Source organism: Hypomesus nipponensis, chromosome 20 (genome assembly GCF_054491055.1).
Source record: "Hypomesus nipponensis isolate SF chromosome 20, ASM5449105v1, whole genome shotgun sequence".
In the NCBI taxonomy this organism is placed as follows: Eukaryota; Metazoa; Chordata; class Actinopteri; order Osmeriformes; family Osmeridae; genus Hypomesus; species Hypomesus nipponensis.
Window position 1 is genome coordinate 6,965,371 of NC_140380.1, and position 25,674 is coordinate 6,991,044.

At 46.6% G+C, this 25,674-nt stretch overlaps 2 protein-coding genes across 6 annotated transcripts; both read left to right on the plus strand.

The window, feature by feature from the left end:
- Positions 1 to 517: 517 nt before the first annotated feature.
- On the plus strand, positions 518 to 11,488 carry acsl4b (acyl-CoA synthetase long chain family member 4b). Of its 5 annotated transcripts, none has more exons than XM_084683735.1 (15): positions 518 to 573; positions 3,978 to 4,211; positions 4,404 to 4,581; positions 4,802 to 4,911; positions 5,156 to 5,294; positions 5,530 to 5,680; positions 5,998 to 6,121; positions 6,211 to 6,282; positions 6,461 to 6,600; positions 6,885 to 7,057; positions 8,102 to 8,176; positions 8,503 to 8,691; positions 9,047 to 9,161; positions 9,313 to 9,470; positions 9,620 to 11,488. In XM_084683735.1, the coding sequence occupies exons 2-15, from the start codon at positions 3,984 to 3,986 to the stop codon at positions 9,775 to 9,777; spliced, it is 2,010 nt and encodes a 669-aa protein (XP_084539861.1). In that variant the 5' UTR covers positions 518 to 573; positions 3,978 to 3,983; the 3' UTR covers positions 9,778 to 11,488. The 5 variants fall into 5 exon arrangements, with proteins under 5 accessions (XP_084539861.1, XP_084539860.1, XP_084539859.1 ...); XM_084683734.1 differs by having other exon boundaries at positions 534 to 1,721; positions 3,975 to 4,211; XM_084683733.1 differs by having other exon boundaries at positions 534 to 1,721.
- A 631-nt stretch (positions 11,489 to 12,119) lies between these two features.
- stag2a (STAG2 cohesin complex component a) lies at positions 12,120 to 25,356 on the plus strand. The gene is given in 35 exon segments (XM_084684237.1): positions 12,120 to 12,350; positions 13,666 to 13,790; positions 13,895 to 13,973; positions 14,177 to 14,332; positions 14,627 to 14,723; positions 14,837 to 14,913; positions 15,009 to 15,213; positions 15,377 to 15,528; positions 15,642 to 15,715; positions 16,204 to 16,327; positions 16,559 to 16,657; positions 16,784 to 16,863; positions 17,099 to 17,206; positions 17,383 to 17,491; positions 17,768 to 17,885; positions 18,119 to 18,222; positions 18,403 to 18,495; positions 18,607 to 18,696; positions 18,799 to 19,002; positions 19,135 to 19,205; positions 19,390 to 19,477; positions 19,582 to 19,662; positions 19,789 to 19,881; positions 20,234 to 20,408; positions 20,763 to 20,902; positions 21,002 to 21,103; positions 21,254 to 21,402; positions 21,683 to 21,811; positions 21,950 to 22,008; positions 22,011 to 22,157; positions 22,567 to 22,798; positions 23,004 to 23,114; positions 23,237 to 23,363; positions 23,489 to 23,566; positions 23,747 to 25,356. Coding segments are annotated over 34 exon segments (3,819 nt in total). The 5' UTR covers positions 12,120 to 12,350; positions 13,666 to 13,746; the 3' UTR covers positions 23,771 to 25,356.
- The last annotated feature ends 318 nt before the right edge of the window (positions 25,357 to 25,674 follow it).

Consider the following 25,674-nt stretch of genomic DNA (forward strand, 5'->3'; position numbering starts at 1 on the left):
CAAGTAATACCTAAATCTGATCACATCACGCTAGTTGTAACTATCTTGTTTAGAGTTGTCGCCTTAATTCCTTATAATCCGTTATTATATGGGCTCTGATATATATATTTAAGCTTTAGGCCCATTCTGGCCTTCAGTAGTAGAAATAAACGTAATGAATCACATGTTTTGTATAGCTTGTATTATGCCTACAAGCAGTGTCACAGAGGGCTTCACATATCGCCCATAGAAATACACCTCAACCAACCGCAACCCCCAAGGAGGACAATAAAAAAACTCCCAGGAATACGGAGGAAAGAAATTTAAGAAACTTTCATACATTGATGTACGCACGCTTGCGTCTGCAGTGGTCATGCCCTGTTTATATTAAAATTTCAGCATGATGACAAATACTAGACAACTACTGATGCAATTTTCCAACCCCGATGGATGTGACGCAGACCCAAGCACATTGGCTGAGAGATATGGACTCATATGACGCAAAGTTTCCGGATTGTCTCTTTTCAGCTTTAGGTTACTATCGGTCATTCATACTTGTGGGTAGGTCCCCGACGTCTCGACTGCTGTGTTGAGGTAAGAATGAAAAGCTAACTTGCTATACTAGCTAGCACCCTTAACCGACACTGGAAGATTAATAAAACAGTTTTATATTTTGGGGGAATTGTCAGCTGTTTTATTTAGCTGCGTTGAATAATATTCGTGGCATATTGCTAACAAAGTGTCTAACATTCAGGAAGGGAAGCCCGCGCTAGCTGTCTTTGTAAACAGACCAAGCACACATCATCGTTCGTTAGAATGATCCCTCATTTAGGAAGTTGTTCTTTTGGAGCAGTGGTGCATATGTCACGTTGTCGAGTCTACTAGATAATTAATGGGTGTCGTTTGTGAAAACCCTGATGAATCATGTCAAAGATAACGGATTACATTTATTGATGTCTCCGAGCGAGTCCTATATGCTGGAAAGCAGCCCAAAACAACAACAACAACGAATGAATGAATGAATGAATGAAATGAGAACAGCAAAGCATGTAGACAGCTAACGATATCTAGCGTTTTCTTTGTAGAGATTGCTCTAGCACTGCGTGTTTGTAGTATAGTCTATGGTCTGGACCAAATCTGTTTACTATGTGACTTGATAGCTAGCGTGGCCATTACAATTCGAGAGACTACCCCTTAAATGCAAGCCCTAGTCCAAAAAAAAAAAAAAGAACGTGTTCTATAAAACAGTCTACCTGAATTGCAAGTAATATTGCAACGTTTTGTATTGCAACCTAATTGGTATACAACCTACACAACATGTACAAAACTATCCAAAGGATTGCACTAGTAGGCCAGACGCGTACAAAAGCATGATTATGTGGGTCAACTGCTTTTATTCTTATGTGTACGTTATTGCATGAGGATACAGCTGTGTTTGTCTTGAAGCGTGAACGTTTTGGGTTTGAAACTGGGCGCTATGAATAAGGGTTAGTCACTCACACCAGTACCAGGTACTCCGAGTACGTTTGGAAGAAACATCTTCATCACTTCCTGTCAAATACTAACCGGTTAAAAATATGGGCGTTTACAAGGACATGTGTCAATTCTATAAGAGGACCTCACAGGAACAAGAACAGCACAGACAGATAGTTGCGTTGACCAAGAAAGTTCTTAAATTCTTAAAATTAAAGAAGTGTCCCCTCAACAAAAAATAACTTTACAGCGCAGTTTGTCTACTTGAGGTAAGCATGAACTTACTGCTCTTAGTAGTGCTTTGCGGAACCGTTGTCCACTGAAAATGGCACATTATAGGTTACATAGTCAATGAATCATCGTTCTTAGTAGCCTAGTGTTTTGCGTAACCGTTGTCTACTTTACTTGGCACATTATTTGCATATAGTCAATATCGTCTTTTCATTGGCTCATTGTCTTTCCTCAGTCATATGGAATAAATTGACATTTGTATCACTTTTAAAGATTTACGATTTGACGTTGGGTTAAATCAGATACGTGGCATCAGAATTTGGGAATGGGATAGCCTACAGAATTCAATAGTTTGCCAGTTTGATAAGCCTATACGCGACACATTTCTGTGGATGGGCGTTGATTTTTCTAGCGAAAATAGACTTCTCAATGTTTGAAACTTTGAATATTTTACTTGTCAACGTCAAATTAGTCGTCAGTGGATAAATAGATTAAGACTGGCGAAAAGACTTAATGTAAAATGTTCTTAATTACCAGTGTCTCAATAAATTACGTCTGTTGCAAATGCTATATGCGCATTCTAAAGGATTCCTTTGGATTTGTGACGTCTTTCCATGGTATCAATAGTAGCAAATGGGATTAGACAGATCAGTTGCACACGAGCGCTGTAAACCACTCACGATGAGCATCTTGTGTTCTTAAGCACATCTACAGGTTGGCTGCTTGATTGGAATCAGGTTTCGTCCAGGTTGAGGTTCATCCGTGCCTAGAAGGCATCCTTTTTGGGACAGTTACATGTTTTGACGTTTGAGAGATTAAAATGGCTATTCTGTCAACAGATTTCCTTTATGGCTAATATTGTTAAGACGATCTTCGACTTCCAAAACAATGTGTTGTTCGGCTTAGTTTCCCTCTTAGAACAAGGAGTTTTTAATGATGTCATGGGTCCTGATTCCCTTGAAGGATTTCAAGTAATCTCCGTGTGAAATTACTTTACCTAAAAAGTAAAGATGATATAAACCAATTTAGGCTGTGGCATCTATAATTTCTTATTTTTTACTTATTATTATTATTATTATTATTATTATTATTAGTAGTAGTAGTAGTAATAATAGTAGTAGCATTGCTGTCATTAGTCTTTAATAGTGTAAAGAAGGTAGGATAATACCATCCATTTTGCACAAAGTGGTACATCTTTCAACTATCTAATTGTTTAGGGAATTATCTGCAATGACTTAAACTCTGTTTTTGGGTGTCCATGCCTCACTTTCAAGCGCTAAACTGCTGGCCTCCAGCCTATCTGTTTAGTCTATTTACATATAGCAATTTACTCCAGGGGACATTTTCATTAACATTTTACAGTCATTATTATTCCTTCGTCAAATGATCATATGATCTGAATTGTTAGACAAAAGATCTGTTGATCAACTGCACAAGGCTGAGAAATCAATTCTGTTCTGCTTCCGGTCCCACACAAGCCTCACACACATTCAGCTGCATTCATTGTACCCTGCCATTGCGACTTTGGTTTTAAATTGAACATTTCCATAAACTCTTGATTTGCATGACTCGCTCCTAGAGATTAGGGATTGGACATCCATTCCGCAAGCCTACCAATACTTCATGTAACAATTGCTGTTTTCTGGGAAATAAGTCAGAAGTGTTGAAATTCTCAGCTGCTTGTGAGCAATCAAAGGGAGGTTTGTGTGAGGGCTGTGCCAGCGCTCGGAAGGTCCGTCACTTTGACATGCAACGCAGACACGGGTTCTCCTGGGAAACAAACTGCAGTAACTTTGGGCTATTTCACAACATTTTTCTTTGTCTTTGATCTTGGGGTTTCTTGGGGAAATGTAGCGTACTCTCTATCGAGCTTTCAAAGAACTAACATTGATTTCTTTCTGTCTTTCTCTCCGTGTTTCCAACCTCCCCTCCCCCCCCCCCCCTTCCGCGCAACCATCGCTCCACAAGTCACCTTGCTACCCACCTGTAAAGCTTGCAACAAAGGCCCGCACCTTCAGGGCTCGTTTTCATTCAAACCGTCTGGCTACGTGCTCTTCTACCTTTCCACGCCCCCGTGCTGAAGTACTTGGCTGAACCGCACTCTCTTTCCGCAAGAGCACTCTTTTTTTTTCTTTCTGCACCAATCACTCCCCCCCCCCCCCCCCCCCTCTTCGACCATGGGCGGCAAGATAGACATGCATTACATCGTGTTCTCGCCTGTGTACCTGTTGATGTGGCTGTACACGCTGATCACCTTTGTCCCATGGTATTTGCTCACCGACCCGGGGAAGAAGAAAGCCATGGCCAAAAGAGTCAAAGCCAAGTCGACCACCGGCAAACCCGAGGGGCCCTATCGCTCCGTGGACCACTTTGGCTCCCTGGCCCGGGAGGACTTTGACGGCAAAGACACCCTGGACAAGCTGTTCAAACACGCCGTGCAGCGATTCGGCCAAGCCAACTGCCTCGGCACCAGGGAGGTGTTGAGCGAGGAGAACGAGACGCAGCCCAACGGGAAGGTCTTCAAAAAGGTAACGGGCCCCTTCCCCCCCCCCACACACACACTCTCCCCCCTCACAAGCCTTTCCCCCCTCGCTCGCACTCACAACCAGGGCCTGCGCGTCGCCCCTAAGTCCTAGCTACGCTCATAGCGTGTCCTGACGGCCCTGGATGCGGTAGGCCAGCCAGACTCACATTGGGGATGTTGTCTTGTATTGTTGCAGCTGATCCTGGGGGAGTACAGGTGGCTGTCCTACGACGAGGTGGACCAGATCATGGACCACCTGGGGAGCGGGCTGGCAGCGCTGGGCCAGCAGCCCCGGGCCACCATCGCCCTCTTCTGCGAGACGCGGGCCGAGTGGATGATCACGGCGCAGGCCTGCTTCCGACGCAACTTTCCTCGTGAGTGTCGGCCGTGTCGTTACGACTCTGGTGTTATGACAGGGAGTCGGGTGGCTGAGCGGTGAGGGAGTCGGGCTAGTAATCAGAAGGTGGCTGGTTCGATTCCCGGCTGTGCCAAATGACATTGTGTCCTTGGGCAAGGTACTTCACCCTACTTGCCTCGGGGGGAATGTCCTTGTAGGCCTGAGATGCTAATGAGAAACCCTGCTTGCGTTCACAGTGGTGACACTCTATGCTACGCTGGGGGAGGAAGCAGTGGCCTATGGACTGAAGGATTGTGGGGCCACTCACCTCATCACTAGCGCTGAGCTTCTGGAGACCAAACTCAAAGTACAGTCGATGTCTTCATTTGTGGATGAGAACAAATGCATGTCCCAACAAAAAAAAGAACTGGTTGTTTGTGACAACCAAAGAAATACCGTTTAAACATTGTAACGATAGGTCTGTCCTGTACAGCGCATTCTGTTAAGAGGTTACAAACTGGAAACATTTACTTGGACAAGACCATCACTTTTGCAACAAAACCCCAAGAAATACAGTTTACACGTTGTAACGATCTGTCTGTCCTGTACAGCATGTGCTGGGAGAGATTCCAAACTTGAAACACATCATTTACGTGGACAACAAGACCATCAGCAAGACCGGTTATCCAGACAACGTCCAGATCCACACCATGCAGGCCGTACAAGAGCTGGGAGCCAAACCGGAGAACTGTGAGTGTGTGGGGGGGGGGGGAACACACCCAACGTCAAACACCAAAAAGACACATGTACAGTTAACACTCAAAGGCATAGATGTCATGCTTATGTCCCTTAAGCGCATTAAACAGATAAGACACCGGATTATTGGAGCACAGTCAGACATGAGCTGTTGATACTCTTATGGCGTTATCCCATTTAGTGACAGGTGTGTGTGTGTGTGTGTGTGTGTTCCTCTCTGTCCTACCAGTGAGCAAAGAGGTCCAGTCCCCCCAGCCCACTGATCTGGCCGTTGTCATGTACACCAGCGGCTCCACCGGCCGCCCCAAAGGCGTCATGATCATCCACAGTAACCTGATAGCCGGCATGACGGGCCAGTGTGAGAGGATTCCTGGCCTGGGGTGAGGGGGCTTTACTTCAGCCGGGTGTTATTGGTGCTGCGCGCCGCAGCGTCGTAACCCAGATGGGGATGTGACAAATCCGATTGGTTTTGATCGTAAACCCATATCCCCCCCGGCGACTCGGTGATCCATGCGCAGCGTCCTCTGTAGATCATGAGATGGAGCTTGCTCACCGCTCGCGGTCATGCACTCGTCACATTGGCAGCAGTAGGGATGTCCGCGTCTTGACTTGACTTTTGGAATCGATCCGGTAACCTTCTGATTACTAGCCCGACTTCCTCACCGCTCAGCCATCTGACTCCCACGCTCCTCCGCAGGCCCACGGACACCTACATCGGGTACCTGCCCCTGGCCCACGTGCTGGAGATGACCGCTGAGATCTCCTGTGTCACATACGGATGCAGGGTCGGATACTCGTCACCACAGACTCTCTCTGACCAGGTACTCAAGTCTTTTAGTTTTTTTTAACACAAGGACATTGAATGTGACATCGATAGCTGAAAGATTATTCGAATATTTGTCCTCCGTAGTCAACCAAGATCAAAAAGGGAAGTAAAGGAGACTGCTCTGTGCTGAGGCCCACGCTGATGGCAGCTGTTCCGGTAAGTAAACTTCTAGAAAAAGCAGTCTTTAAAAAAAAATTTTTTTAGATGTTGTGACAAACCATTTGTCAAGTAAAGGATATCGCGCGGCACGAGATGACTTCCTGCGTGTAAATATTTGTACATATGCGTCGGTGGAGACGGAAGATCTGATTTAGGGTTTCTGTTTATCTACCAGGAGATAATGGACCGCATCTATAAAAATGTGATGAACAAGGTGCAGGAGATGAACTACATCCAGAGGACCCTCTTCAGGCTGGGCTACAACTACAAACTGGAGCAGATAAAAATGGGCTACGACGCCCCCATCTGCAACCTGTGAGTATGCCCGGGCCATGGTTCTTCTAGAACGTTCCCTACTCAACACGTACCTGATACTGGATCCGATCTTGTTACCAAACGGATAAACTCAGTAATACAAACGGTATAATGTCTGTACGTCATCAAATCAGACAGGCGTATCTGACTAATGGGTTCCAGTTTGTTTGTGTACAATTTGTCCTTTTTGACATGGGGGGGGGGGAATCTCTAAGTGGGGAAAAGTGCATCGTCCCGCCTTGCTAACGTCTCGTAAACCGTGTGTGTGTGTGTGTGGGGCCCAGGATTCTGTTCAAGAAGGTGAAGGCTCTGCTGGGCGGAAACATCCGGATGATGCTGTCAGGAGGGGCGCCTCTGTCCTCCACCACCCAGCGCTTCATGAACGTGTGCTTCTGCTGCCCGGTGGGGCAGGGCTACGGGCTGACGGAGACCTGCGGAGCTGGAACCATCACAGAGAGTGAGGAGGGAGAGGAGGGAGGAGGAGGGGGGGGAGGGAGGAGGAGGGGGGAGGGAGGGGAGAGGGAGGAGGAGGGAGGTAGGGAGAGGAGGGGGGAGGGGGGAGGGAGGGGGGGTGGGGAGGGAGAGGAGGGAGGTAGGGAGAGAAGGGAGGGAGGTTTAATAAGAAAGACTGTCTGTAATGGGAGAATAATAGGGAGGTAGGGAGAGAAGGGAGAGAAGGGAGGGAGGAAGGTAGGGAGAGAAGGGAGGGAGGTTTAAGATGAAAGACTGACTGTCTGTAATGGGAGAATAATAGGCTTCCCAGTCTCTAATTTAAGACAAATTTAATTACTTGCTGTTGGGGAAAATTGATGCTGATGTCTGATGACCTGGGCTTTCCCTTAGTTTGTGGTCCCCATCCAAGCAACCTTTAAATGATCTCTTGAGATGCCCGGGGGGTTCTGTGCATGTGGGGAGCGCCGGCTGGTAAGTGGGTCTGTTCAAGCAGCAACTTGTGATGAAATGATGAACGAAAATTGGTTGTTGATACCACAGGAATGGTAGGCTGGTGGAAAATGATAGTCGGGGTTATCAGTCCTGTAATGTTCATGCTCTTGGTTGTGTCAATATACATCCTTCAGTATATGGTGATACTATACATGACCACAGTATAAACCATTTATACGCAGTCTGGATATTCACAACTACGTCATTCAGTCTCTAGTAATAACCTTTCAATTCTGACACACATCGAAAATGATGAAAAATCCGTGGGCTTCAACCACTGTACCTTCTGCATAGCTGCAAGGCCTTCAGTCAGCCCCCCGAAATCAGCCATGTGACTCCAGGACAAAGACCCAAAAGTCCCAGTTAGATAAATGGACGCCGAGGGTGTGCCCTATTTAGTGTACACAGACAGACCTGTAGGCTTTGTTGGTGACACACAACAAACTGTTTTGTGGCATACAAAGCAGCTATCCGGTCAGTGAGACGAGGGTTAGCTCCTCAGGTTCCCTCATTTCCATCTTGATCCGAAAGCCTTTTTGTGTTCTCTCTCCCTCAGTGGCGGACTACAGCACCGGGCGAGTCGGGGCCCCCCTCGTCTGCTGCGAGTTGAAGCTGATAGACTGGGTTGAAGGTACGTTTGTTAACCCCTGGAGAGAAAGAAAAAAAAAACCCCCACACTTCTGGGAGAAAGATAGGGCTTCACTTCTGGGCCCTTGCATCCCCCTGGCACTCCTTGTTGAGACGGTCGAGTGCTGCTCGACAGCTTTTGTGCAACGCTACCCTATTTTGCATGGGGCCCGTCACACATATGCCTGCATTTGTTTCCGCACACAACCCCAATGTCACGCCCTCCCGCTTCCTGGTAACGGGTCGACGGCGGTCGGGCGCCGGCGCCGGCGCCGGCGCGACCCCTCCCTCCCGCCTTCACAAGGTCCGCGTCCTTTGTGCTTCCCCAAGGCGGCTACACGAGCCAGGACAAGCCCCACCCTCGGGGCGAGATCATGCTGGGCGGGCCCAACATCACCATGGGCTACTACAAGAGCGATCACCTGAACGAGGACTTTGTGGTGGACGAGAACGGCCAGCGGTGGTTTTGCACGGGAGACGTGGGCGAGATCCACGCCGACGGCTGCCTCCAGATAGTGGGTGAGTCATCGTCCAGACGCCGCTGTGGGGGTACCGTCCCAACCGGACCCCGCCATTGGCCCCTTTGGGGGAAGGGGGTGTCTCCATCGTGTGTTCTGTGTCGTGTCATGTTGTTGGCATTTGGCGATGCTGGTCTGGCGATGTGTTTCTGACCCCTGCTCTGCACACTAATTTCCTTTCGAAGGACAAAATTAAGTTGAAGTTGAGACACGTGCTCCGTACGGCAGGCAGAAGACTCGGAGAACAGATTTTGATTTTTTTTGTCGTCGACGGTTCGCAGATCCTCCTACATCTGCGAGCCCCGTAGTCTGATGGACCTCACTGATGAGTGGCCCGGTGTGTTCCTTATCCACAGACCGTAAGAAGGACCTGGTCAAGCTGCAGGCTGGGGAGTACGTCTCCCTGGGGAAAGTGGAGTCGGCCCTGAAGAACTGCCCCCTCATCGACAACATCTGTGCATACGCAAACAGGTACATTTTTACATGTAGTCATTTCAGCAGACGCTCTTATGCAGAGCGACCAACAGTAAGCACAGGGACACTCAGATCGAAAAGCAGTCTAAAAAATGGTAGCAGTCTAAAAAATAACACGATCCCTTTTTCAATGTTCTTCTCTATCCAGTGAACAGAGCTATGTGATCAGCTTTGTGGTACCCAATCAGAAGCAGTTGACGGAACGGGCCAGTAAGAATGGTATTACCAGCACCTGGGAAGAGATCTGCAACCACCCAGCTATGGAGAAGGAGGTGTTGGAGGCCATAAAAGAGGCTGCAGCCACAAGTAAGACCTTCCCTGTGTTATATAAAATAAAATAAAAGACATTATGCACCAAGATCACAAAATGGTACTCGTAGAACAAACACATCATTTGAATATAGACTACTTGTTGATTTGAATATATATATATCGTTTTGTTTTTTTCCTCGTAGTCAAACTGCAACGTTTTGAGATTCCGGTGAAAGTGCGTTTAAGTCCAGAGCCCTGGACACCCGAAACGGGTTTGGTGACGGACGCCTTCAAGCTAAAGAGGAAGGAGCTGAAGAACCACTATCTCACCGACATAGAGAGGATGTACGGAGGGAAGTGAAAGCCATCGTCTAGCCAAAGAGAGAGAGAGAGAGAGAGAGAGAGAGAGAGAAAGAGAGAGAGATTGTGTGTGTGTGTGTGCGCGTGCGTGTCTAGATGGCGTGAGAGCGCATTTGTGTTTGTTCTCCAAAAGCATTGACGAGTTTAACCCCCATACTGTTACATAAATAATGCAAACAATGTCCACTTATGAATGTTTGTCCGTTAAGTCATGCACATAGAGGTCAGTTGGTTACAAGAATTTCTGTTGTAAACGCACAGCTTTCTGTAAAACTGCCATTTTATTGCAAATTTGGGGATTTGCATCTCGTAATTTGCCTTTTTGAAATTGATTATGAAATGTATGTAAATAGTGAGATTCTTTTGTGCCTGTTAAAGGTAGCTTGGTGTCATGAAATGTCTTGAAAATTGCCAATGTTGGCTTCATTTGATAAATCTGCACAGCAGCTGTAAAACCTGTCGGGTCAAAGTGTGGTACAAAGACTACATTATACTGCCCCCTAGTGGAGAAGCATTCACAGAGAAGCTATCAGAAAATGCCGAGCCTGCCACAGCTTCTATTTGATATCAGCGGGTCTTGAGTATACTCATTCTCACATGCTCAGTACGCGACAGCTGTCACTTTGCTCATCACGACCTGTGCTCGTGTTCAATCTGTTCAGTCGTGTTTGTTTTATAAGAAGTCTCCGACATAGTACTTAACTTACGTCCCTTTTTGTTTTTGTTTAGTTTTGAAGTTATTCAGGTTTTATGATCTTTGACTTTGTAAATAGTGTGCTGGTGGTTGTTCTTTCTCCAAATGTTCCTGTTCGCATTTTGTTTCTTTTTGAAAATGTTTATTTTGCATCACTGTGGAATACACCTCTTCTCTCTATAAAGCACCACTATTGTTCTATTTGTAGAATATTCATAGGTCAAATGTTTCAGGACATCTTTGTGGTGTTATTTGAATACTGTTGTCTGAATATACTAAATTAATAGACTGTACACTATTACTGGAGGGGACATTTGTACAATAAATATTGACTTTTGTCCATAGCAATGCTTGACGAGATGAAATATTTCCAACTATGTATTTATTTTTGATTATTAACAATGTACGTTTTAGAATACAATAATTGAAAATTCCCTTGAGTGACATGGAAAAACTTGAATGTAAAGATTTTCTATGTATGTTCATTAAAGTAAGGTCATGTTCACTATTTAACTTTTTAGATGGTTTTAGAAAAAAGGTCAAAAGTGGAGCATGTTGAAATGGCACTATCGTATGTGATTTATCACTCTGTAGTTGTGACAAACAGTAAAAATAGAAAATTGGTCAATGGAAACTTGTGTATTATTGACAAAGTGTTAGTACTGTACGTTAATTAAAAGTATTGTCACATTTGCACATATCTGTAATGGCCAACATATTTAGGTAAATGTTTTTTTTGGTCTTGATGTATTAGAATTGTTTTTTTATCCTGTGGGGTTGACTGTACATCCATCAGGAATGCAGCTGCAGTCATATTTATACTAAGATCCATATTCCAGCAGATTTTGCTGATAACTTCTATCAGCTACGTTTACTGTAGAATATTTATTCAAAGCTGCCTGTGTGTAAATTGCGGAACAGTTTGTGATAAGGGATCTGGGCAGTGTGTACGTAATGGTTATTTCCTTTGATGTACATATTATTTTTATATTGGTATATTAAAGCTTCTGCCCTAAAATGTGTCACTTTCTAATGAATGTTGATATCCTTGGACGTATACACGTTTCTAATGTCCATCCTCTGAAATAACAACTGCGTTTTGATGAAGATTGGTTTCTCTAAAATTACAGTTGGACAGTTCACTATGTAGCCTATACATGGCATTTAAAAAAACCAAAACCTTAAAATATGAACTATGGACTCAATTACGGCTGAGAACAGTAGAAACAGTATTGAAGCAATTGAAATGTTATGAGTTATGAAAGATTTTATTTAGCTAGAAATATACAAAACAGAGTTCACATTTTAGATTAAAACATCCAGGAATGGCCAACAGATATAGTTCCAAAGCGTTCACAAACTTTCTGTTATTACTGCAACAGAAAGTTGGGTAGCAAAGTAGCCTACCTCCTAGATAGCTTTCCATCCTTATTCTGAAACACTTGTATGAGACTGAAATAGCTGGTTGAACGTACGTATATGAAAACATGACAAATTCAAAGTATGAAAAGTCTATAATTTTAATATGAAAAGAAAATTAGTCTTGAGTATTGAAATACTCTACATGGGACAAACTTCCAGTTGAGCTGCGTACATGCGTAATTTCAATAAGTGTACTGTATAATATTGCCGACAGGTGGTGCATGTGCTACACAAATCTAGCTAGCTAGTATCGAAACAACAAACTGAGCCATGCTAGCTCTAGTGTAGCTATAGAATTCTACGGAATAAGATTGCCCAAAGCACTAACGTTATTTCTAAAAGTGATTTATGTTATTTGTTGGACTTGCAAGGTAGTACACGTAAAAACGTTATAACTTCTGCAACATCTGGATCATTTTGATTTATGTTTTTAGCAAGGGATTGATTCAAACAGCGAGGTAAGTTGTAAAATGGCGGATAAGAGTCTGGGAATCTGTCGTTGTATGTTGCTGTACTGTATATTAAGGAAGAGATGAACAGCTCTGCAGCTCTGTCTTGGTGCTGGTATGTCAGGTGAGCATGAGCGTTGGTTAAAAGAAGTGATTGCCCTGCAAGGCGCAAGTTAGCTCGCTATGATAACTAGCCTAGCTAGTGTTAGCTCGCTAACTAATGTAGCTAGTCAGCTAGCACGACTCAGCCACCTTCGACTTCGACGCGTTAGCTTGCTGGCTAGTTTAGTGATACTGCTGCTAGCTTATGTCAACACAATGTCCATTATAATTGACAAGCTCTAGTGATTTCTGACGGATACGAGATCTATCAATATAATGTTACACCTTTAAAGAAAAGCACAGAAAAGTATTAATATACAACCAATTTCAATAAGCTTAGCGTTAACTGGTTTGGTGTGACGTTCAGCCAGCCCGCTGTCAAAAATGGAGAGCGTCAAAAACATTGTTTACACGGAAGAGCAAGATTTGGAAGTTGGCTAACGATAGCTGGTCAATGAAGCTACAGTACCGAGTGCACACTGACAATTTCAATACGACAATACTAAAAACATTAAAATATAGCTACCTAGTGTAACGTTAACACTTGCATAAGCCATGTGCATGTTTTGTCTAACACCACCAGTTCTAAGTATATTCTCAATATTAGCTACTAGTACAGGAGCCTAACACTGGCTTTGTCAGGTACTGTATCTCAAGTGATTTGAGTGCTAACTAGTTAACGATAGTGTCAATTGTTTTTAGCGTAGCGTAGCACTAGCTAGCTAGCTAATTAATTCACTGCCAATGCTATCTCGTCAGCCATACTAGCCAAGCACCCGACATTATCCAATGGCAATGAAAAAAGATGGAGTATTTTAAGAACGTAGCAGTATAGTAGCTGGCCTTATATGGAATAGGCCTCAAAATGGAGGGAAATAAATGCTTTTTAATGTGTTTTCTGGTCTGTCAAAAATGCAATATATAACAGCCTCATTTGTCTAACCATGTCTGGCCATGATGTTCTATTTGCACCATAAAAGCTAAACGCAAACTGTTTTTTGATATCTGGGCCAAAATGATCATTTACAATTCGAACCATTACCCAACCACCATGACCTTTGACCTGTAAATTGAAGGTAACGGCACAATCCTGTTCCAAAAGCTTTTATAGAGTTTGACATTTGACATTTGTATCCAATTTGAATTCGCGGTAGTGGTAATTATTAAGGATCCAATAGTGTTACTTTCAAATCAAACAGTTGTTTGTGTTCTTTTGCTCAAGGTTTACCATCCATTTGGTCAGATCTTGAGGAGAGGAAGTCCATCCTGATTTGCAAGGGTCTGAAAAGAAGATGTTAAAGAAATGATAGCAGCACAAGAGTTAAACTCAGATTTCCAGTTTCCTCAGTGAGTACTGTCCTAATGCGATTACATGTCCAATTTGTTATGCATGGTTGGGGAAAGCATTTAAATGAGTTCAAAAGCCAAAGAAGTTTGAACTGTCTCAACAGGGAGGCTGATACACAGTTGTCATCTGATACAGACCTTGAGGACCCTGATGGAAAGAATGCAAAGAAATGGAAAGGAAAAGTGAGTCCGGTTCTGTGATTAAAAGTCCATCATTTGAGGCTTCATTTCTGACACATTCCCAGTTACTTTGCGACACGTCAAGCTATTGCGTGCTCAAACAAGGTCCTATGACGTATGACTAATTGTCATACTGTGCCAGGCCTCTTGCATATGTCACATGCATTTACAATGTTGGTGACAGGGTTTTCTTATGCTTCTACCAGGCGGGCAAGAAGGGGAAAAAAGCCCCAGGAAAGGGCGCAGGTGGGCCTGGAGGAAAGGGTGCAGGTGTGGGTCGAGTGAACGGCCACCACCAGGAGAATGGGATGGAGAATATGACCTTGTTTGAGGTGGTGAAGATGGGAAAAAGTGCCACTCAGGTAGGTGGAGGCTTGGCAGTTTGGATCACACCAGCTCATGATATTCACAGGGGGGGTCAGATGGCTGAGCGGTTAGGGAGTCGGGCTATTAATCAGAAGCTTGTTGGTTCGATTCCCGACCGTGCCAAATGACGTTGTGTCCTTGGGCAAGGCACTTCACCCTACTTGCCTCGGGGAGAATGTCCCTGTACTTGCTGTAAGTCGCTCTGGATAAAAGCGTCTGCTAAATGACTAAATGTCATGTAAATAATAAACTACTGAAGTGATGTATTTATCTATGTATTTATGGCTTAGTCCGTTGTAGATGACTGGATTGAGTCCTACAAGCATGACCGGGACATTGCTCTTCTGGACTTGATCAACTTCTTCATCCAGTGCTCTGGCTGTAAAGGTAAGTGCTCCCTGTGTTTCCCGGCTCCGGTGTCAAAGATCGGTTGGATCAACATCCCCCTGTTTGCGACGGACGAACAAGTCAAACGACGGGACCGTTTTTTCCCTCCGCAGGCGCCGTCAGCGGCGAGATGTTCCGGAACATGCAGAACTCCGAGATCATCCGGAAGATGACGGAAGAGTTCGACGAGGTACGCTCCGCGACGGGAGGCCCGAGAGATGGCGCGCGGCGGCGGGCGCGAGCGGCAAACGGTGTAACGCAGAATTGTGTCGATGCCCAATACAGGACAGCGGGGACTACCCGCTGACCACGGCCGGGCCGCAGTGGAAGAAGTTCAAGTCGAGCTTCTGCGAGTTCATCGGCGTCCTGGTGCGCCAGTGCCAGTACAGCATCATCTATGACGAGTACATGATGGACACGGTCATCTCGCTGCTCACCGGCCTTTCCGACTCCCAGGTCCGAGCCTTCCGACACACCAGCACGCTCGCAGGTCAGCCCCCCCCCGCCGCGCGCGTCTTTTAAAAGCGCGGGGTTGACACTCGTCGTTGTCGAGACAATTCGAATACGGGGGGGGGGGGGTTCCGTTTAACGGGATTAGGGAGTCAACGAGGTCTTTTTCCTTTTTCTTGTTTCCCCTGCCCCCCTCCCCGAAGCAATGAAGTTGATGACGGCGTTGGTGAACGTGGCTCTGAACCTCAGCATCAACATGGACAACACTCAGAGGCAGCATGAGGCGGAGAGGAACAAGGTCGCGGGCAAGCGAGCAAACGACAAGCTGGAGCTCCTGCTACAGAAGCGCAAAGAGGTGAGGGGGGGGGGGGTGGGGGGGGCGGGGCGGCCTCCGGCGCAGAGGCGCCGACCGACGCTCCGTCGCTTTCTAGTCCTTCTCATACCTGCTTTCCGTGTGCTTCGTTCCAGCTTCAGGAAAATCAAGATGAGATCGAAAACATGATGAATGCCATATTCAAAGGGGTGTTTGTTCACAGATACCGGTATGTTTTTGGAGTCGTGTTTTGATGTTCGACCGAAATGTGTTGGCCGTGATTTTTTTTTTCTTCTTCTCCAAAACCGTCTTTAGAATTGTGTTTGGTCTTGAGGAAAGGTTCCGACCGTGACGCCACATGGTTCCCCCCCCCCCCCCCCCCGTTTTGGTTTGGAAACTGATCTCCGGTGCTGAGTCAGCCGATCTTAGCGAAGTCAGCAAGCTGCTCAAATCTCAGTGCAAACTCTGAGCTCTTGCTCGAGATATTTGGCTCTTGGGCGCCACCTTGTGTTAAAGACGAGACATCAACAATAACAAAGGCAATCTATTTAATGGCACACATGGCTACAGATAAGACAGGAATTGAGTAGGTCATTAAAATGCCTCTGTGTCGCTTCATATTGGATTATAAACATTATAGCTCACGACCAAAAGAACAAAATGTTAAACACTGAATTTTGACAAATGTATTTGTCAAGTCTCTTTTCTCTTCGTCAGCGATGCTATAGCTGACATCCGGGCAATCTGCATCGAGGAGATTGGGGTGTGGATGAAAATGTACAGCGACGCATTTCTCAATGACAGTTATCTGAAGTACGTGGGATGGACGATGCACGACAAGGTAAAGCCGAATCACGTCGTTTCCATTGAGAGCTCATACATCCATTGTTTTATATAGTGAAGCTTACAATCAGTATCTGTTCTGTTAAAAAAATAAAAAAAAATAATAATAAAAACGACCGCAATTCAAATGCATTGTCCGTTTTAGAGGGAAACTGCGCCGAAAATGCCCCAAACTTTTGAGAACGTCGTTCACGGCAACAGTCTCTCTCTCTGTCTCTCTCTCCGGCAGCAAGGTGAGGTGAGGCTGAAGTGTCTGACGGCCCTCCAGGGTCTGTACTACAACCGGGAGCTCAACACCCGCCTGGAGCTGTTCACCAGCCGCTTCAAGGTGAGCCGTAGAGCGCTCTCTGACCCGGAGCGCTCTCTGACCCCGTAGAGCGCTCTCTGACCCCAGAGCGCTGTGGTCAGCCGGGCCTGTCCAGCGTCCACATATTAATGCCGCTGTCGTTGACAGGATCGCATCGTGTCCATGACTCTGGACAAGGAGTATGATGTCGCCGTTCAAGCCATTAAGCTGTTGACCCTGGTCTTGCAGTGAGTATCCCGTCCTTTTTAAGAAAAACTGTCCTTTTCTTTTTGACGAGAGTACGCTCTCGTCGAATCGTTCGAAGTAGCATGCCTTCGTTGTTTTATCGAACGTAAAACCCATGGCCCCCCAAAAAAATCGCCCGCCGAATCTGACGTTTAAAAAAAAACGCACTTTTCATCCTCAGCTTGTCCCACTGAGAATGTGTGTCGTTCCTCCCTCCCTCCCTCCCTCCTTCCGCAGTAGCAGCGACGAGGTGCTCACGTCAGAGGACTGCGAGAGCGTGTACCACCTGGTCTACTCAGCTCACAGGCCGCTGGCCGTGGCCACTGGGGAGTTCCTCTACAAGAAGTGAGTCTGATCGAGTCGTCCGAGCGTGGGGCCCCGGACTCTCCACTGGCTTCCCCTCCCAGTCCCTGGGCCGTGGAGGTGGAGGAGGACCCCTCCCCCTGTTTTTAGGGAAGGCGAGAGGGGCGACACCCGAGGGTCGAGTGATGCTGATGGCGGGGAGCGTTTGTCGTTCGCAGGCTCTTCAGCCACCGGGGTCCGGAGGAGGAGGGGCTGCCCAGGAGGGGGAGGCAGAGCCACAACGGCGGCCTCATCAAGACCACCGTCTTCTTCTTCCTGGAGAGCGAGGTGGGTCTCCGCAGCCGCCTTTGTTCGATTGGGACGATAGTGGCACTCGCGTGACGTGCGATCGATTTAGCGGATGCTTTTATCCAATGCGACGTGCAAAAAAGGGCCTCCAGTACAGCACAGCACAACATTTCGTTGGCCAGACCCAATTGGGAAAATTGGGGCCAGTGCGATCAGCTTCCACAGGGACCACCACAAGTAACGCACAGCTGCTTACGGCGCCCTCTCGGGCGCGACTGGACTGACGAGGGCCCTGGCGGCTCGCCTGTGTTGCAGCTCCACGAGCACGGGGCCTACCTGGTGGACAGCCTGTGGGAGTGTGCTGCTGAGCTGCTCAAGGACTGGGAGAGCATGATCAGCCTGCTGCTGGACGAGCCCATGCCGGGCGAGGAGGGTGAGGTGGGGGGGAGGAGGGAGGGTGAGGTCTCTGTCTATCTCTCTCTCTCTCTCTCTCTCTCTCTCTCTCTCTCTCTCTCTCTCTCTCTCTCTCTCTCTCTCTCTGTCTCTGTCTCTGTCTCTGTCTCTGTCTCTGTCTCTCCCTATCTCATGTCTCGTTTATCTACATATCCCTCCTATTCATCCACCTGTCTCGCCCCTCCTATTTCAATGGGTCCATCTCGATTTCAGCCCTGACGGACCGCCAGGAGACGGCCCTGGTAGAGCTCATGCTCTGTGCCGTACGCCAGGCCTGCGAGTGCCACCCTCCTGTGGGCCGAGGGACCGGGAAGAGGGTGAGTCCTCCGGCCAAGCTCCACAGCTCCACAGCTCCACAGCCCCACAGCCCCACAGCTCCACAGCTCCACAGCTCCACAGCCCCAGCACAGGGTCCCTCCCCTCAGGGGCTGGCGTTCCTTCAGATCCCTTAGGCGCTTCAGGCTTTTTTATTGGGCTATTCTGAATCGTTCCCAAAGGTCTTGACCGCCAAGGAGAAGAAGACTCAACTGGATGACCGGACGAAAATCACGGAGATCTTTGCCGTGGCTTTGCCTCTGTTGTTGGCCAAGGTGTCCGTTTACATACTTATTTGTCCGATTATCCAAGTTGGCCAAGTTTGCTTCGAGCCCCTGAGACTCAATTAAACTCTTGCTCGTTCTTATTCTTAAATCTCCTCACAGTACTCGGTTGACGCGGAAAAAGTTACCAATTTACTCCAGCTACCGCAGTTCTTTGACCTGGAAATCTATACCACCGGTCGATTAGAAAAGGTGAACCAAAATGTGGATTTGTGAGGAAAAGTGGTTGCATTGGAAATCATTTATTGGTTGCAAACTGTATCTTACTTACCGTGTGTGTGTGCGCGCGTGAAGCACTTGGAGTCTCTGATGCGGCAGATCCGGGAGGTGGTGGAGAAGCACACGGAGACAGACGTGCTGGAGGCCTGCTCCATGACCTACCACGCCCTCTGCAACGAGGAGTTCACCATCTTCAACAAGGTGGACATCGCCCGCTCCCAGCTGCTGGACGAGCTGGTGGACAAGTTCAACAGGCTGCTGGAGGACTTTTTGCAAGAGGTCAGTCTGAGGGGATGAGGGGATCGGCTCACCCTTGTGCTCGTGTCAGGAAGTGACAAACAGATTTTGACTGGGAGTGAGTCGCATGGCTTCATTGGTGATGCAATTCTGTCGTTTTGTTGTTGTTCCCAGGGGGAGGAGCCTGATGAAGATGATGCTTACCAGGTTCTGTCCACGCTGAAGAGGATCACCGCGTTCCACAAGTAAGACCACGAGCCTTGCGGCAGTTGCTCTTGTCCAGCTGTCACACCCCGTCACTGTCGCACCCTGATTTAAACCATGTCTCTCTCTCTCTCTCTCTCTCTCTCTCTCTGTCTCTCTCTGTGTCTCTCTTTCTCTCTCTCTGTGGGTCTCTTTCTCTCTCTCTGTGTCTCTCTCCTCCCACAGCGCGCACGACCTCTCTCAATGGGATTTATTCGCCAGCAATTATAAACTACTCAACACGGGTCTTCAGAACGGGGACATGCCCGAGCAGGTACTACCCCGAAGCCTGACCCACCAGCATCGTTTGTGACGCTCTGTCATTACAACTGTCTCTAACATGTCTGGTCCCCCACCCCCACCCCCCCACCCCCACAGATTGTCATCCATGCGATGCAGTGCACACACTACATCATCCTGTGGCACCTCGCCAAGGTCTCCGAGGGCAGCTCCAAAAAGGTAACCCCCCCCCATGTTCACCCTCCTTCCTTTCCCCCCACACACGTGGTGACACACGACGACCTGTCCCCTGTCTACGTGGCCTGACTGTGTCTTTCCTCCCCCTCTCCCCCCCCCCCCTCCCAGGGGGACATGGTGACCCTGAGGAAGCAAATGAGGGCGTTCTGTCTGATGTGTCAGCGCTACCTGACCAGCATCAACACCACGGTTAAAGAGCAGGTGGGTCCTCTCTTGACATTTACATTTAGTCATTTAGCAGACGCTCTTATCCAGAGCGACTTACAGTGAGTACAGGGACATTCCCCCTCGAGGTAAGTAGGGTGACACACGTCATTTGGCACAGCCGGGAATCGAACTGGCAACCTTCTGATTACCAGCCCGATTCCCTCACCGCTCAGCCACCTGACTCCCTTACACTCTAGAGGACTCGCATGTCCTGCCTTTGGGGATCCATCTCCTTGGGGGACCTCCGAGATCTATTCCTGTCTCCAACGAAAAACAATACTCCCTCCAGCGCTTGTTTTCCCCTCCCGTGGGGGTTGCTGAGGCGTTCTGCTTGCTTGTTTCCCAGGCCTTCACCATCCTGTGTGACGCCCTGATGATCTTCAGCCACCAGATCGTGTCGTCGGGCCGCGAGCAGCTGGAGTCTCTGATCTACACGCCCGACTCCTCCCTCCAGGCGGAGCTGCTCAGCTTCATCCTGGACCACGTCTTCATCGACCAGGACGAGGACAACAACAGCACAGGTCAGAGCCCGGGGACGGGTCCCCGACATGGTCGACCAGCCGGGATCCATTTTACATTTAGTCTTTTAGCAGACGCTCTTATCCAGAGCAACACACAGTAAGTACAGGGACATTCTCCACCGAAGGAAGTAGGGTGAAGTGCCTTGCCCGAGGACACAACGTCATTACGCACGGTCGGGAATCGAACCGTCAACCTTCTGATTAATAGCCCGATTCTCTAACCGCTAAGCCATCTGACCCCTTCTGACAGACGGTTGCCGACATGGCCGACCAGCTGGGAGTATGGGGGGGGGGGATGGATGGAATCGCCGTAAACACAAGCGTTGTCACGCTTACGTAACGTTTGTTTTTCAGACGGGCAGCAAGATGACGAGGCCAGTAAGATCGAGGCGTTGCATAAAAGGCGAAACTTGCTGGCGGCCTACTGCAAGCTGATCATTTACAACGTGGTGGAGATGAACACAGGAGCTGACATATTTAAGCAGTACATGAGGGTAGGTATTTTCCCCCATTTCCCAGGTTTCCTTGAGTAAATCAGTCCTGTTCATATTTTTCCACTAAAGTTTGTCGTTTTTATCATTTTTTATTCCCAGTATTACAATGATTATGGAGATATCATTAAGGAGACCATGGCTAAAACAAGACAAATTGATAAAATCCAGTGTGCCAAGACTCTCATTCTGAGTTTGCAGCAGGTAAGACGATCCTCGGCCCTTCAGACTACAATGCTCATCCACGAGACATCCGAGGGTAAAACAGACAAGTGTATACTTAAAATAATATTTGACCATATATTTTTTATTTTATTGGATTCAGTTGAAAGGGTTTATGCTTTTGTCTTCCAGTTGTTCAACGAGATGTTGTCAGATCTCGGGTGCAACTTCGACCGCTCCTCGTCCTCATTCTGCGGCATTAAAGAGCTGGCCCGACGGTTCTCCCTGACCTTTGGCCTGGATCAGCTCAAGACCAGGGAGGCCATAGCCATGTTACACAAGTAAGCTGGAGCAGCCAAAGGCCTAATTGTCATGTAAACAAAGGTTTTTTTTTCGACCGCCGTTAATATTATAGTCATTGGCCAGGTTTCCCAGATTCGTTAAGAAGCTCTTAACGCTAACAGCTTCTTAGGAACGTTCTAAGAGCGCTCTAGAACGCTCTTGGAACGTTCCTAAGAAGCTCTTACCTTTAAGAGCTTCGTAACGAATCTGGGAAACCCAGCCATTGTGGATTGATACGTCGGCCATCTTGTCGCCAAACATGTCTCCTTCTCTGCTCAGGGATGGCATCGAGTTTGCCTTCAAGGAGCCCAGTCCTCATGGAGAGGGAAACCCACCTCTCAACCTCGCCTTCCTGGACATCCTGAGCGAGTTCTCCTCCAAACTGCTCCGGCAGGACAAGAAAACTGTGTAAGTACTCCCAACAAAGGACCCAGTGACATTCATCTGTATGGAATAGGAGCAGCGAAGACCTTCCCAGAGCCGTAAACCTTGATAATTTAACGTTCGAGCTGTTGTTCTCCTCCGGGGGGGTCTTTTTCCCCGCAGTCACCTCTACCTGGAGCGGTTCATGACCTTCCAGATGGCCCTCCAGCGGGAGGACTGCTGGCTCCCCTCATCTCCTACAGGAACTCCCTCCAGGCCGGAGGAGACGACGACACCATGTCGGTCATCAGCGGCATCAGCAGCCGCGGCTCCACCGTCAGGAGCAAGAAGGCCAAGCCAGCCAGCACCGGCAAGCGGAAACTGCCAGAAGGTGAAGGAGTTTACGTTGTCGGCGGCGGTGTTTGACATTCTTCCAAGAGTTTTCTCATGAATACAAATGAAGTTCCCGTTGAGCTTTTTTCCTGTACCATTTAACCCAATGAAGTTCCTGTTAGGCTTTTCCTGTACCATTTAACCCAATGAAGTTCCTGTTAGGCTTTTCCTGTACCATTTAACCCAATGAAGTTCCTGTTAGGCTTTTCCTGTACCATTTAACCCAATGAAGTTCCTGTTAGGCTTTTCCTGTACCATTTAACCCAATGAAGTTCCCGTTAGGTTTTTCCTGTACCATTTAACCCAATGAAGTTCCCGTTAGGTTTTTCCTGTACCATTTAATCCAATGAAGTTCCTGTTAGGCTTTTCCTGTACCATTTAACCCTACGTGTTCCCTCTCTCGGCAGAGGAGACCAGCTGCAGCAGCACGGACGCCGTGTGGCTGAACCGCGAGCAGGGAGCGCAGACGCCGGGCATGATGCCCTCCCCCCACCTCACCTCCACCGTCCTGAGGGACCCCAAGAAGCTGAGGGCGACGGACGACAGCTACGCGGGCGTGTACGCCGTGACGTCGGAGCCGCAGCCGCACCAGCCCACGCCCCACCCGCAGCACCATCACCAAGCCCCCATGGACTACAAGTACTTAAGCGCGTTTTCCTGGCAGAACACAACACTAACAAAGTCCCCTAGCATTCGAAACCTTAAAAAAAAAAATGTGTTAACTGCATGCGTCACGTTTCACACGCTAGTCTTCCCTTTAAATGCCCTTGTGACATACACAAGATGAATCAGGGGGGGGGGGGGGGGTGATGCAAGTATGAACGATCTGTTACTCTGTCCCCAGTACCCAGGTCACTTGGATGCTGGCTCAGAGGCAGCAAGCGGAAGCCCGGCAGCAACAGGAGCGTGCCAGCATGCAGTACGCCAAGATGAGGAGCCACATGCAGCACGCCATGTAAGAAACGCTTGCTTTCCCCTCCCCCCCCCCCCCCCCTCCCATGCTTAGCAGACGCGTAGGTCTATGTGTCGAACGTCCTCTAATAGCTGGTCTCTGGTTTTCCTTCTGGGAAACCCCAGACGGCGAGGGTCGGGACTCATGGAGGACGACGAAGAGCCGATAGTTGAGGATGTGATGATGTCGTCCGAGGATCGCTTGGAAGACCTCAACGAGGGCATGGACTTCGACACCATGGATATCGATCTGGTAAACATGACGTACTTGGCGATTGTATCTGTTTCCTTGATAGGTTTTTAGAATTCAACCATTTCTCACTGTAATACCGTTAAGATATGAGTTCTGTAACGGAACTGTGGTTCTCTTCTAAACAGCCACAATCAAAGAATCGCAGGGAGAGATCGGAACTGAAGCCTGACTATTTTGATCCATCTTCTATCATGGATGATTCGGTTGGTATTATGTTATTGTTTTGAGTGTGCATGATCTAGAGATGTTGCATTTGAAGCTTGAACACAAAGTACTGCCTGGTAATGGGAATGTCTGATAGCAATGTCAGTGCATGTCCTGAATGTATCTTCCCATTTATACAGAACATGAATATTAAAAACAAGTTGTTTCTCTTCCTCTAGGTCCTCAATGTTTCAATGTTCTAAACTGGTTTGGGTAGATCTTCGAGGAGGACGCCTTGTGTCACCGAAAACATTTTTGAAGACTAGAAGTATTCTCTGTAGAGAATTTAGTTCAAGATTTACCCATGGGACTACATGAGATGGTAGTGGATGCCCATATGACATCATGTTTTGAATTTGACCTTTACCATTGTCAATATTTGGAAAGGCTTATGTAAATACATAACAGCTGATATACAATTTTACAAATCTGGCATGGCATGCAGCCATATTATATAGAGCATATATATATATACAGTAAGAGAATATGTGAAATGTCTTCATATTGCTAGAAGGCCTATCTGCAAATATGAAACATAAGGATCTCAGAATTCTCTCTCTGTCATGGTATTTTTTAGAGGTTTCTCTGTTCTGCTTTTATAACTTATAGAAAACTTTGATTTATAGATATTTTGTAATGACAATCAGATGTAAATCGATACTTTATAATCATGTTATTACACAGAGTACAGAAATTAACCTTTGTATTGGAATTGCCGGTGTGTTACATTGAATGTGGCCTGCAGTTAGTTTCTTTTGCCAGTGTTATAATTAAGACCTCTTGTTAAACTGATCATGCCCAAGTTGCCAAAATGACTCATTTGATAGGCATAATTATGATTATTAATCACTTTAATTGTTTGATTTGAATGCTATGTAGCTTTTGAAGAGTGGTACAAATGTTTGCAGAGAGTTTGTACAAAAGACAGCAGTCAGAATATTTACTGTTGTACCACTGTGTAATGTCTGTAAGAGAAGTTGTTATAGTTTCAAAAACACAGCATAATACACATTGGATAAGCTATCACAACATCATAATATATTATTATATATATAATTATATATTATAGGTATAAACATATATTGTGTTATATATTGTGAATCGGTGCTCATTTTGTATTTAGTTGATTTGAATTCCAGCTTAGGCAAGGTTCTATAGAATGTAAACTGTTTGAAAGCATCCACCCAACTAATGTGCAGTAATGCCTATGATTTCTCATTTGAATTTGTATGGTTCTGTTCCGTTTTTGTTTAAGTATTCTTATTCAAATAATGTTTATTTCCCTCTGTGTACATTAGGGCAGTTAGCTAATTACCAACAGGTATTTCTGGAGGATTAAGATAAATCATTGATTGTGTAAAAAATTATAGTTTTATACAGCCACAGCAGCTTGAAACCGGTGAGAAATCCTCTCCATTGTCAAAAACAGAAATGTTTCACTGAAGTCTAAATGCAGAACTACAAACCAGAAAGAGATATAATATTTTCATTATTTAGACTGTAGTAATGTTAGACAGGAAAGAGTAAGTAATTATATCCCATTGATGTTTCACTTAAATTAGACTGCATAAGGTCATTTCCTTTCTATTGTCACTGCGTTGAACTGCTGAGAGAAAGTGTGTGCATACATAAATGTATATGTATACACATACATATATTATATATATTCAAGTGTATATACATTTGTGTTTTTTACTCTATTTACAAAGTGTCCACTGTACCATTTATGGTTTGTATTTATGTCTGGAGACAGTAACTTTTTGAACAAAATAAACCCCCTGCAATTGTGTGATGATACAGTTGGAGTCACGTTAATATTGACAGCACAGCAGAATGTGCGAACTAAGCCATGTCTAAGGGTGAACGCTGTAACCCACTTGAGTTGGGGCAGGTAGAGTCGGTAAATGCTGCAGAATATTTTGTTACAAGGACAAAAGCCTGGTGACCTGTCAGTCCAATACATGGTTTATGAATGCTGGTGACAACTCACAAATGTATCACTGCCACCCTGCATAAGATTTCCATTCTTATGATTTATACTTTGGTTGCTTGATCGATAATGTGCCTTAATAGCCTTTATTGTCTTAACAGTGGAAGATAAATAATG